A 14,573-nucleotide genomic window follows, 5' to 3' on the forward strand; every position below is an offset into this window, starting at 1 on the left:
ACGCCACCTGCGGTACATGTCTGTAACGCGCACTTTGAATGGCTGCATCTGTATGTATGGGTTGTAATTTAAAAAAAGTCAAAAACCGCACTCAAAATGCAATTTAGCGCTTTCTGGCAAGAGGAGACACTCAAATTAATAATGTAACATGCTACTGTTGTTGCATGGATATAGTTATACTCCTATTTCCTTAGACACGCGATTCCATGTTTTATTTTGAATCCCCAGCGGAACCGGGCATCCATAAGAATCAAGTACTGTCATAGGTTTATTCCATGCTGAAAAAAAAGAAGAAAGAAAACACATTCCATAGGAATCAGAGCCTTTATATATATCTCCTGTCACAGCCTGAGGAACAGTGAGCCTGTCTCCCAATAATGCTCCTTCTGTCTACATTATATGTAAATATCCTATAATATGTCATTGTTGTAAATGTCTGTAATATGTCTGTAGATTTTATATTAATGTTAATTTTTGTTTTGTTTCGTGTGAATTTCATTATTTTATTTGCTTTGGCAACACTGATTGTACCCATCGGTCATGCTAATAAAGCACCTTGAATTGAATTGAGGGGGGCGAACGAGCGAGAGAGAGAGAAACACCCAGGGGTGCAGAACCAGGGAACTATTTACATATTAAAACTATTTCCTAAATTGAATATGTGCTTTTGTATATTTATTGTCAATTAATTGTCCATAATATTGCTATTCTATTTTTTCAAAGAAATGTTTGTTAAAAATAAAAGTCACGGCGCCGGCTGGATTTAAACACACAACCTGTGGGTTACTAATCGAGCACGTAGACCAGCAGGCTACCGGGAAGGTCACATGATCAGAGGTGAAACAGCCCTACACATACAGAATCAACAGATATTGTACAGCATGTATTACTGTGTTGTAGTACACGAATATAATTATATTGTTATTAATTTCTTTAGATATGCGATTCCATATTATATTAGCAGAAAAGCTTAAAACTACCACTTTTTTACACGCTATTTCACATGTTAGTTAAAGACTTCAATGCTAAAAATGTTTAGGGAGAAATGGAATACTGGTGTGTATTTTTTCTTTAAAGTACCGAGACCAGCACCAGTATGCTCAGCTACTAAGATTTCCCTTCAGTGGTAAAATTCCATATAAATATTCAATACTAAAACGGGCACAGTAAAGACATTTAAATCTTTCTACGACCGACCAACGTGCCACGAGTGCCCCTGTCGGTCAACTAATCACGTACCGCGGTATTTTGCGTCATCGTGCGTCACGATGCGCGAGGCCGTAGCCAATTACCCGCGGTACGTGTCTGTGCCGCGTACTTTGAATGGCTTCATCTGTATGTAGTAAGACTGTTCTATCAGTCGGTTGTGGCGAGCACCATTTTCTATGTGGTGGTATGCTGGTGGTATGATTAGAACAGTGGATTCTAACAGGCTGAACAAGCTCATCAGAAGAGCAAGCTCTGTCATTGGGTCTGGCCTGGACCCCCTAGAGTTAGTGGCTGAGAGGAGAATGGTGTCCAAACTAGAGGCCATCATTGACAAAGTCTCCCGTCCCCTCTATGACATGCTTGTAGAAATGAAGAGCACGTTCAGCAATAGACTGATCCATCTACGATGCGACAGGGAGCGCTCCAGGAGGTCATTCTTGCCTTCTGCCATAAGACTGTACAACGCATCCACCTTGTGTCTGGGCAGAGGCAACATTGACAGTGTACTGTTTCTGGACTGAACAGTAAACTGATACATCTGTTATTTTTTTTTTCCCATTTACAACCGTTTTCATGCAATATATGCCAGGGACTTGTGCAATACATTTATATTTATATTTATATTGTGCAATACAACTTTTTTTGTGTACTGTTCTGTTCTGATTTGTTCTTTGTGTGTTCTGGACTGTGAGTAACTCTTCTTAGTGCACTTCTCACTGTATTGATTGTATTGTATGTATTGTATTATTATTATTGTATCACTCATTACACTGTTGCTATGTTGTCTGTGTTAAGCTGCTGTTGCACTGTAATTTCCCTCACGGGATCAATAACGTTTCTATCTATTTAAACATGCACAGTAATGAGATGAAATTAAGCAATCATTTCGCTGTCAAGCAATGCACCAGAGTGCCGCCTGTCAGTCATTTTGGCCAGCCAATCACATAGTGCGGTATAGCATGCTAAAATGCAGATAATTTTGCACAGTACGGGGTTTTACCACGTATTTTGAATGGCTGCATTTGTATATACTGTATGCTTCATAGCTACTGTACTTTAGAGGAAGCAAGTTATTTTAATAAACTTTAAAGGATTGTAAAAACACAATATACCAATATACCACGTATAGCCAAAAGATCAATTACACAGATTGAATTACTTCTCTGACAGCCAAATTTGGAATGTTTCTGCCAGAAAAATGTATATCTCTTGGGACTCTTTTTATAAGGTTTTTGAAACATTTCTGATTTGTGATTTCTTTATTACACAATTCTACTGCTTTCATATGGGGATAAATACATACTATGTTTTATGAATGTAGTCCTGAGACACTTGAGGATTATAATAAATAAAGCAGCCAGAGAGATATTAGACGCTCCATTAATTTGGGCCAAGAACTGAGTGACAGCGAGCAAGTAGGCTGATGGTTACCTTTGTTGGAGTTCGATAGCATGGCACAGATATCCACTGCTTCTTCTGGTTGATGAGGAGGAGAGCAGTAATGGCAATCAAAGTCATCATAATGGGAAGTGTCACCCAGGCCACTGAATGGAAAGCGCTGTCCTTGCTGGGTACAGGAATCTTTCCTTCTGAGTACTGCATCTGCAGATTCCCCACTTCCTCTGAAAGGCATCATTAGGCATGAATGGTTCACTAAAAGTAAAAACCTATCAATACCTTTAATTTCCCTGACAGTTCCATGGATATGAAAATGTCACTTCCAATGACTACCTGACCAAGATGCTTAAGCAAATTGCATCTAGATATAATTAATGCATTGTTTAAAAGGCACACAACCTTAAGTCCAATCCTCGCTGAAGAAATGCAGTCCACCTTTGGTTTAGCTGGTGGGGCTAATGCTGGTACAAACTGTTTTAAAAGGTTTCATTGTAACAATTAAAAAAAATTAGCCAGATAAACAACCTCAACTTGAAAAAGTTAGGTGTGCAGTATTATTCTTGTGGTTTCTATTTAATTTTTAATTTTTAATTTCATTTGTCAGCACTAACAACTAACTAACAACTTTCCTGTTTAATTAAACTACATGAATTTGATTAAGCACCAAAATATTTATCTCCAGAATGCTTTCTTCAGCTCAACTTTAACACTGTACAGATTGCTACAAATTAGATTTTTTTCCATGGTTATACAAGATTAATCTTAATTTATCCTGAAGTGTTTATATAATCATGTGTTTCTACGTGTGTTACAATAAATCCTAGAGCTCTGCATTGTTATTGTACTGTTTTCACTGTCTCAGCATATGACATTGAAAACAGTACAGATGCATCCATGAAGATACTTTAACCAAAATGTTGCTGTATTGGACTGCTCTGCAGGAAACATAGAAACCCAACAAGATAGAATTTGACAATAATATCTTGTCCAGGCAAGTTATTATTAGTTCTATTAACAGGTATCAAGCATAAAAGTTTTATTTAATAAAAACTCAAAGAATTGGACTGACATGGCCAGTTGGCCCACAAATGAGCTATCTACAGTGGCATATTGCAAGAACATGTCTTGGTACACCGAAATGTACTGCCCAACACCTTATTTATTTCTTCAAATAATCTGATGCAGGGCTGCACTACTCTGTAAAACTGTCAGTTGGTACAGTCAATACTTAAAGTAATGTGTATCTCTAACATCCAGAAAATATCATTTGAATTATTACAATTAAATTGGTAATAATCCATTAATGCTTTCTTGAGTTTATCATACTATACAGCAACACTAATAGATTTTTTTATTTTTTTAATTAAATACAGTATACAGAATTATTAGTAACTGTGTATAAATAGTAATTAGAAAATGTAATTTTATTTTAGGTTTTGATTATAAAATATATTATACATAGTGGCTTTAAAGGCATATTGAATTTTAGAATTTAAGCGTGTAGAAAAACAAAAAAGAAGTCAGTAGTGACTTACAGTTGCATTCTGTAAATTGCATTGGAGCTGATACAAGTCTGCACTATATTAAGGATTTTCTTTAAGGAAACCACATTTTTCCTTAAAACACAACAATGATTGCAACAAAATGTTTTTCATTTATAATATGCTGCTTTTAGTTTTTTTCTCACACTAAAAATAGTTTTGTTCAGCTAATTTTATTCATATAGATTCATTTCAAAAGACTTTGAAATAAAACAGACTTTGGGTTTCCATACATTCACTTCTCCTGCAAACAGTTATAAAATCAGTCATTTTAATTGTGTGCTGTATATACAGTATATATTTATATATTATATATAATGCTTAGTTGCATTGTAATGGAAAATGAAATAATTTTATTAAACAAATACTAAAATAATATTCATAAAAATTTCAATAACATAGATGAACAATCATGAACATGAAACATAATGATAAAGACATCATTAGAGGTGTCTTTATCATGTAAATTGACACATACAGTAAATGGTATATGGTTTATTCTAAATAACCATGTGTTTCACACAGACATCTAATCTTCCTGTCAATCATGCTACCCTGCCCCCCTCTAGGAAAGGGGCCCACAAAACTAATCAAATGTTTATTTGAATCTCAATAAACACTATAAATGCTTATGGTGAGAACACATTGTAATGTATTTGTTCTGTTTTAACTGATGTTTATATAAAGTAATGTTATAATGAAGCCTCTGGTCCTAAACTACTAGTGAAAACTAGTGTAGAGTTAATTCACCACTACAGGGTATTTCACTAAATTAGAACATGAGAAAACCAGAATCTGGATGTTATAACATATCTAATATTTGTTTTCAGTTTTGTAAAACAAACCATTAAAATTAGACATTATGTTTGCTTGGACTGGGCCTCTCTATCATTGGTCCTGTGGTTTAGTTTTCTTTCAAACCAATGATGTTTAAAAGACTGCTATTTGTGATTTATTTTCAGACGTTTTATTTCAATTGAGTAATATCTATGACTACCTATTTCACACTCCATACTATTCATAAGGTATTTACAGTGGATATCAAAAGTCTAAACACCCTTATTGAAGTTTCAGCTTTGTTGAAATCAAAATGAATCATGTCACATCTTTTTTAACCTTAAGCAAGATCTTGTAACCAAAAATATTTAAGCAAAAAACAAATGGATCATTTTTAGGAAAAATAATTAAAAATAAAAAACTCAATGCCTTGGTTACATACGTGTGCACACCCTTTATCTAATTCTTTGTGGAAGCACCTTGTAATGGGAGCGGGTCCTGACTCTCACGAAGTGCGTAGTTTAGGACCCTATGCAGACGGTATTATCCGGAAGTGACTGGAGAAGGGCTACAGGGAAAACACGGTGAGGAAAGGACGGGATGACAAACAGTGCAGACAGTGATGCAAGTGCATGGGGTAGCACTGATGAACAAGACCAAACGAGGGAAGTCCAAATGGGAAACTAGGGCACAGTCCAGGGTCCAGGTGCCGGGAGATCCATCCAAGACAATTAAAACCAGGAACAGGATTAGGGACAGGGACAGAAACAGGAATAAGGAAGTTAAAAACAAGATAATGAAGCCAGGCACTCCGAGCCCCGGACTCAGCTGGTCAGGACGCCGTTCTGAAGCCATGGGGTGACTTGATGCTAGGCTGGCCTCCGGGCATCCGTTTTCCAGTGCAGAGTTTCCTGAGCTTCGGAGGCACGGGGTTTAAATAATAAACGGGGGACAAGGGACAGGTAAACGTAATAATGAAACTTAAATACAAAAGGGTTGGAGAGCCCTCTAGAGGAGGAATGACAATCATGACACACCTTTTGCTTTGATTACAGCAGTAAGTCTTGTTTGGATAGGTCTCTATCAACTTAGCACACTTGGATTTTGCAATTTCATCTCACTCTTCTTTGCAGAAGAGTTCAAGTTCAGTCAAATTGCAAGGGGATCTCCTGTGCACTGCCGTCTTTAGGTCAGTCCACAGATTTTCGATAGGACTGAAGTCCGGGCTCTGACTGGGCTATTCCAGGACATTGATCTTTCTTTTTTAAGCCATTCCTTGGTTGAGTTTGCTATGTGCTTTGTTGTGTTGAACGGTGAAATTTTTCTTTAACTTCAGCTTTCTGACAGAGGCAGCAGGTTTTGTGCCAAGGTATCTTGATATTTGGAGCTATTCATTTTCCCCTCTATCCTGACCAGAGTCCCTGTTCCCACTGAAGAGAAGAAGACCCAAATCATGATGCTGCCACCACCATGTTCGACAGTATGTACTGTGTTCTTTGGGTGATGAACTGTGAACATATGTTTTGGTTATTAAGGCCAAAAAGTTCTACATTGGTCATCAGATCATAAGACATTTTCCCACATGGTTTGGGGAGATTGAATGTTATTTCTTGCAAACTTTTTATGGGCTTGGATGTTTCTTTTTTTGTGAGAAATGGCTGACGTCTTGCCACCCTACCCCACAGCTCAGACTTGTGGAGAATATGCAGAATGGTTATAATATGCAGGAGTGAATAGTTACTGACATAAATCCCTGCAGTTCCTTTAAGGTTGACATTGGCCTCTTGGTAGCCTTCCTGAGGAACTTTCTCCTTGCCCGGTCACCGATTTTGGAGGGACGTGCTGGTGCCATATTTCCTCCACTTCTTAATGATGGTCTTCACAGTGTTCCACAATATATGTAATGGCTTCAAAATTATTTTATATCCCTCTCCTGATCTGTACCTTTCAACAATAAAATCCTGTAGATATTTTGTTAGCTCCTTGTGGTCCATTGTTATACAGATGCAGCCATTCAAAACGAGCGGGCGATACCGCATTATTTTGCAGTGCACGTTACGCAGTCTACCGCGAGTTACCGTAAATTCTCCTATAATACCGAAAGTAAAATAATAGTATCCGGAATTTCTGCAAGGTGGAGCTAATAAAGCTCAACCTCTCATGTTTGAGCTGTCGCCATCAAAGTATTTAACGAAGATATTACTATAGTATTAATAATGAATGACCTTGGACAAGCTGTAAACTCAAAGTATTGCCCTGGTCCACATTCTTTTTTTCATTGACCGTCTTTGTAAAAGTAACACCACAGCATTTCGCAATCACGCATTTGTTTCCAATCATGCAAACTACAGTAATTTTTGAAAATCGATTCACCATGCCTTTCACATGCTCATAAAAGAGATTGATTTAGGAACATAAACATATTACCGTATGCAAACTGTACTGTATACAGTATGTATATGTATATTTAATGTCTTTACTGTGCCCGTTTAAGTATTGAATATTTATATGGAATTTTACCACTGAAGGGAAATCTTAGTAGCTTAGCATAAAAAGAATAGCAGCATACTGTAACGCGTGTGAAGGCCATAAATGATATTAATTTTGGAACTTAAACATACAGTATATGACTGGTCTCGGTACTTTAAAGAAAACATACACACCAGTATTCCATTTCTCCCTAAACATTTTAAGCATCGAAGTCTTTAACTAACGTGATACCGGAGTCAACAAGCATACTTTTAGAATTTGATTAAAAGGGAATATAATATGGAATCGCGTATCTAAAGAAATTAATAACGATATAATTATATTCATGTACCGCAACACAAGAATAGTACAAGCTGTACATTTTATGTTGATAATGTTTCTGTAGTGCTTTTTCAGCACTCTCCATGCGACCTTGCCAGTGGTGCTGTGGGTTAGGTTCCTGACTCCCATGTCACATGGTCTGTGATCAAATCCCACTGGAGCCATGACTTTCTTTTTTAACAAACATTACTTTGAAAAAATGAAACGTTTCCCTGAGTCAGAGATTAAATAAAACCTCACTCGCACCAAACAAATTTATATTTCTAAATATCACAACATGATCGAATTTAAGTCATTTTAATAACAATGAATAGTCACCTAGGCGTTACAATATAAACATTTATATTGATTTAAATCGCGTTTTGATTTAAATCGCAAACGCGGGTTTAAATATATGTGTTTTTTGATTCACAATCAGACAAATGCAACATAAATTGATATCTTTGTCTTCTAAGTATCTTAATAAACTTTCAGCATAGCTTTCTCCCCATTTAGATTTATTTTTCTTGGGATCTTGGGATCAAACATGGAAAGATTAGATTGTAATTGTTTTTATTTTTTAAATACATTTTAGAAAAGTGTAATCTATATTAAAAAGCTGTACACCACCTGCTATAAAGATACATATTGTAATACTTTCGGGTTCGGATAGGACAGACACAAGAACTCAGACTTGCGGAGTTAAAGCCTTGATTGTATATATCACCTTTAAAAGTGGCATCTCAAAGCAAAGTAAATACCCAACACTGATTGTACCCATCTGTCATGCTAATAAAGCACCTTGAATTGAATTGAGGGGGGGGAGGGGGGAAGGGCGAGCGAGAGAGAGAGAGAGGGAGAGAGGGGGGAGGGCAGGTGAGAGAGGGGGGGGGGCGAGCGAGAGAGAGAGAGGGAGGGCGAGCGAGAGAGAGAGAGAGAGAGCGAGAGAGCACAGCCAGGACAGACAGGCATCGCGTATCTAAGGAAATAGCAGTATAACCTTGTTCATGCACAAACAGTGGCATGTTACATTATTAATTTGGATGTCTCCTCTTGCCAGAAAGCTCTAAATTGCATTTTGAGTGCGGTTTTTGACTTTTTTTAAATTGCAACCCATAAATAAAGCTGATACTGTTTAGACTTCTAATTATTTTAAACTGTATTACAGCAGCACAATGCACAATGCAACGTAAATTGCAAAAATGCACTTGGAATCTGTCCAAGCCCTACTTTGTCAGGTATTTTCTTTTACTGTAACGGACATAAAAACTCCCTTGCTTTTAACAGAGCGTTTCATAATTTCTAACTACGAAAATTATTTAAACTGCGACACTTATCATTCAACCAGAGCTCGAAATATCACAAGTATCCTCAAGAGCACAGCAAAGACTGTATTAAAAGTATACTAGTCACAAACTAGTATACTTTAGATCTTTTTTCTGAACCGGGGAAAATCTGATCATGTTTCTCTATAACAATAATAAAAAACATTATTTTACATATCAGCTTTATGTGATATCACCTTAAGGACAGCACATACAAGGGTTAATTGCACAATGGACAGCGCAAAGAAATTTAAAATCGTCTTCTTTAGGTGTGAGGGCAGGAGTGGATCACAGCAGGCATAATCAGCAAATTAGGAAAACAAAGAACAGGACAGGTGAGATGTGTATCCAAAGAGCGAGTGATCAGAAAAAGGAACAGCTGTTACGCCCAGGTTTTACGCTCTCTCTCTCTAATCTAAGTGGTGAGACAGCTGTGCTCAATGATAATTAAGGGACTTAAAAGTAAAAGGAGATGCTTCATATTGCTTGACTAATTTTAAAAACTAAGTTATAAATGCAGACGCTCTCTCTTAATATCTAATATCTTTTAGATTTTTATAGAGAAAAAGAGGCTGTACAGTATGCGTTACAATATAAACATTTACTGTCAACCTTTAAATCAACAATTGATTTAAAGACGATCTGTCAAAGCGCAATGAAACCTATTACTCGATTCTTATGGACTCCCAGTCCCGCCAGGGATTAAAAAATAACATGGAATCGCGTATCTAAAGAAATAACAGTATACAGTAACTATGTTCATGCACAAACAAAAGCATGTTACATTATTAATTTGGGGGTCTCCTCTTGCCAGAAAGCGCTAAATTGCATTTTGCCTCCACACTCCATACTCAACAACGATAATTCACAAACAGCCAGAACATGTAACTCCACATTCCCAAATGGACCTCATTTCCATAGCCCCGCCCCTTACGCAAAACCAACATCCCTCCCCTGTTCTCTCTCTCCGCTGGCATTTATAATCGTTTTTATTTTTCAATAAATTTTAGCAAAGTCATGTATTTTAAATATCTTAAGATTTCTTTATTTATGTCTTTATTTAGTGGTTTCATTAGTGACAAAGGCTAAACTTTCTTGGAAAAATGTCTTTTATGTAAACCATGTTTGCTATTAATTCATTTAGGGCTAGAATATGTTCATTGTCTTCCAATGAAAGAAGGGTTCCTTTCGCTGTAGTCGAGTTGACATTAGAAGCTTGCCACGCCCAGACTGTTACACCAATGTAACAATGCATGTTAAAGCGATTTCATTGAGGAGCCTAGCTTTCTTAACTAGTAAGTACTGTACTTCCTTGGTTTTGGAGGGGGGAGGTGTCTTTCGCTGGAAATCTCGCCCCCTTCTACTTTGAAAATACCTGTGAAACCAGTTTAATTCGTCACAGCCAGCACTCCTGCTGGCCGCCCACGTGTTATGCTCTTCGTTAATGTCTAAGCCGGAACACATCATTATATCTCATTTTGTATTTCTTTAAAAAAAATCATTTGCCCAGCCTAACAGTATTGTTGTTATTGTTTTTATCCTGTAAAGCGCTTTGAGGAGCCAGCTTTAAAGGCGCCATATACAATAAAGTTCATTATTATTACTATTGTTAATTTGCTGGACAGAGAGGTGAACATTATTATGCAGAAGACAAAGATAGCGATTTACGTTGCATTGTGCATTGTGCTGCTGTAATACAGTTTTAAATAATTAAAAGTCTAAACAGTATCAGCTTTATTTACAGGTTGCAATTTAAAAAAAGTCAAAAACCGCACTCAAAATGCAATTTAGAGCTTTCTGGCAAGAGGAGACACCCAAATTAATAATGTAACATGCCACTGTCTGTGCATGAACAAGGTTATACTGCTATTTCCTTAGATACGCGATGCCTGTCTGTCCTGGCTGTGCTCTCTCGCTCTCTCTCGCTCGCCCCCCCCCCCCCTCTCTCTCGCCTGCCTTCCACCCCCTCTCTCTCTCTCTCTCTCGCCCTCCCCCCCCCATCTCTCCCTCACTCTCTCTCGCTCGCCCTTCCCCCCCCCCCCTCAATTCAATTCAAGGTGCTTTATTAGCATGACAGATGGGTACAATCAGTGTTGGGTACTTTGCTTTGAGATGCCACTTTTAAAGGTGATATATAAAATCAAAGCTTTAACTTGCTTTAACTCCGCAAGTCTGAGTTCTTGTGTCTGTCCTATCCGAACCCGAAAGTATTACAATATGTATCTTTATAGCAGGTGGTGTACAGCTTTTTAGTATAGATTACACTTTTCTAAAACGTATTTAAAATTATTAAAATGACTTAAATTCGATCATGTTGTGATATTTAAAAATATAAATTTGTTTGGTGCGAGTGAGGTTTTATTTAATCTCTGACTCAGGGAAACGTTTCATTTTTTCAAAGAAATGTTTGTTAAAAAAAAGTCATGGCTCCAGCAGGATTCGATTACAGACCGTGTGATGTGAGAGTCAGGAACCTAACCCAGAGCGCCACCGGCAAGGTCGCATGCAGAGTGTTGAAAAAACACTACAGAAACATTATCAACAGACAATGTACAGTGTGTACTATTCTTGTGTTGCGGTACATGAATATAATTATATCGTTATTAATTTCTTTAGATACGCGATTCCATATTATATTCCCTTTTAATCAAATTCTAAAAGTATGCTTGTTGACTCCGGTATCACGTTAGTTAAAGACTTCGATGCTTAAAATGTTTAGGGAGAAATGGAATACTGGTGGGTATTTTTCTTTAAGGTACCCAGACCAGCCATATACTGTATGTTTATGTTCCAAAATTAATATCGTTTATGGCCTTCACACGCGTTACAGTATGCTCCTATTCTTTTTATGCTCAGCTACTAAGATTTCCCTTCAGTGGTAAAATTCCATATAAATATTCAATGCTAAAACGGGCACAGTAAAGACATTTACTGTAAATCTTTCTACGACCGACCAACGGACCACGAGTGCCCCTGTCGGTCAACCAATCACGTACCGCAGTATTTTGCGTCATCGTGCGACGCCGTAGCCAATTACCTCCGGTACGTGTCTGTACCGTGCACTTTGAATGGCTGCATCTGTATCTGCACTATGCAACCAAGAAACCTTCAGGGAAAATCCTACAGAAACAGCAGATTTTATTTAGGGCTAATCCGAATTAATTCAGTTGATGTCCGGTGAAGAGAAATTACCTTTGTATATGATTTGGAATGTGATTGGTTAAATCTGAACACAATTATAACCCTCTTTATAAAGGGTATGCACTTATGCAACCAAAACATTGAAAGTTTCTTTTGTAATTATTTTTCCTAAAAATGATCAATTTCTTTTTCACTTAAATATTGTTGGTTACAAGATCTTATCAACGGTGAAAAAAGTCTGACATGATTTGTCTTGATTTTAGCCTTTGCATCAACAAAAGCTGAAATTTCAATAAGGGTGTGTAGACTTTTGATATCCACTGTATGCAAAGTACCTTCTGATGACCATATGAAGCATAATACTATAGATTTAAAATTGGCTACAATAATTGTAAGCATTGTATGTGAGTATTGGATCCCATACTTAATTGATTAAAGAAAAAACCTTAAAAAGCTAATCATTCGGTATACTGTATGTCATTTTAAAAACACAATAATTCTGTTATATTTCCTTTTTAGGGCTAAAATGGCAACTCTCATAGTTACATTAAGATATTGCAGACATATTCATTTTACTATTTACATACACACACAGAAAATACTGGAATTCCAATGCAAAATATCCACCAACACCACTATTTTAATACTTATGTGTTACATTAACATGGAAGCTCACAGTAAAAAAAATCTCTCTGCACTCCATTTATTGTCCTTGATTTGTGAAGCACAAACTGAAAGAGCAATAATTAATTTACAGGGAAACTTGTTTTTCACTCTTTTATTTGTTGAACCATTTGTAACTAATCCTGCTCTTCAAGTTTACTGAATCTTTTTTCACATTTCATCTGTCTTACAGCTTTATAAATTTCTCCTCTTCCCACAACAATATAGCTTCTTCTTTTTTGGGGTGTGACATCACCCTTGGATCACTACGTTTATTTGATCACCGGATCCTATCCAAAAATGTTTGAAAAAGTTCTCCCACGGCCAATGATTTCAATGATATAATGAAAAAGTCCAGTAAAAGGTAAACAAAAAGTAAGCTTTTACCAAACCAAACTTTTAACATTTAATATTTTTTTAAATTTCTCATGATTACCACATTAATCATAATAACTCATTTTTATGTTTTTCTGTGTTACATTTTAAGTGCACATTACAAAGTAAATATATATGTAGATAGATATATAGATAGATGAAAAATAAAGACATGCGTTTCAATAAATGTACACCCAAATCCCTTGTAATATATTGATATTATAATATCAATATACTGTATCAGTCTATCAACCCTTCTTTTATTTCTAATATTTAATTTTAAAGCATTGCTGTGAAATTGTAATGTTTTTTCATTACTGTGAAAGCATTGAAAGTATTGTTTCATTACTGTGAAACATTCACAGTTTAATCAGTGCAGCTTTTACATTAACCATTTGCAGCAGTCAGAGATTTTGAATTTTTTTTATCGATACTCATTGCAACATCTAATAGAAACAAAACATTTTAATTAAGATTCACATTCTCTTTGAATTTTGTTTAGTTCAATATATTTTCAAATATTACTGAAATCTGTACAGGGTGTCTGATATGGTAGCATTTCAAATTTTGTATTGTATATATGTCATTAACTACTTACAGTAGATCAACTTAGTACAAAGTGGCCTCTACCTTTGCAGCCACCCCTTGGTCACTTTTCACTCTGCATGTGGATCTTAGCCTCCTCATCCTATGGCCAGGAGATTAGCCATCAGCCCAGCAGGTTAAGCAACATTTTATTAATTAAACACATGTGTTCTCTAAATGAGAATGTTCTGCAGTTACCACTGAGACATTACAGCAAAGGGGGGCAGCACAAAGCCAGGTACTATTGGTTGCTTATTCCCAATAAAACATAGATAGACAAACCCCATCTTGTTAAGAACTTAATATTCAACAGAAATGCCATGGATTTACACTCACCTCTGAACTGAGGCATGATCTCATTCTCACTGGCTGTTGGCCATACTGGGACATGAACTTTGCTTTCTCCTCTCTGGTCTGTTTTCTCAATAGGTATGTTGGTAGGTTCAGGCATGTACATCTCTGAAAGAAGTAAAAAAAACATATCAATTTCATTTATTCTTAGATTGTCAACCATTTAAGTATAAAGGGCAGGATATAATGTGGTATTTTGTCAAAGAGCACATTTGCTCATAGAATGTAAATAATCACCATTCATCTACAGATGCAGCCATTCAAAATGGGTGGGGTATTTCGCGGTATACCCCGGTGGGCTGTCGCAGTATCACGCAGTATCACGGGGTATATCGCGTCATTTGACGTCATGCTGGAAAGTATCCGGAATCACCTTGTAAAACCGCCAGGAGGAGCCAATAAAGCTTAACCTCTCATG

The 14,573-nt window shown here is 36.6% G+C and overlaps 1 protein-coding gene across 1 annotated transcript in view; it reads right to left on the reverse strand.

The window, feature by feature from the left end:
• Window positions 1-14,573, reverse strand: part of crim1 (cysteine rich transmembrane BMP regulator 1 (chordin-like)) — a 610,482-nt gene that overhangs the window by 18,420 nt on the left and 577,489 nt on the right. Inside the window, exons 15-16 of the mRNA XM_088928119.1 lie at window positions 14,141-14,263; window positions 2,641-2,831 (exon numbers count right to left, since the gene is read on the reverse strand). Coding sequence (XP_088784245.1) covers window positions 2,641-2,831; window positions 14,141-14,263 — 314 coding nt within the window. The remainder of the gene's footprint in view (window positions 1-2,640; window positions 2,832-14,140; window positions 14,264-14,573) is intronic.

The sequence above is a fragment of the Atractosteus spatula genome, chromosome 2 (assembly GCF_055471065.1).
Source record: "Atractosteus spatula isolate fAtrSpa1 chromosome 2, fAtrSpa1.hap1, whole genome shotgun sequence".
Taxonomy (NCBI): Eukaryota; Metazoa; Chordata; class Actinopteri; order Semionotiformes; family Lepisosteidae; genus Atractosteus; species Atractosteus spatula.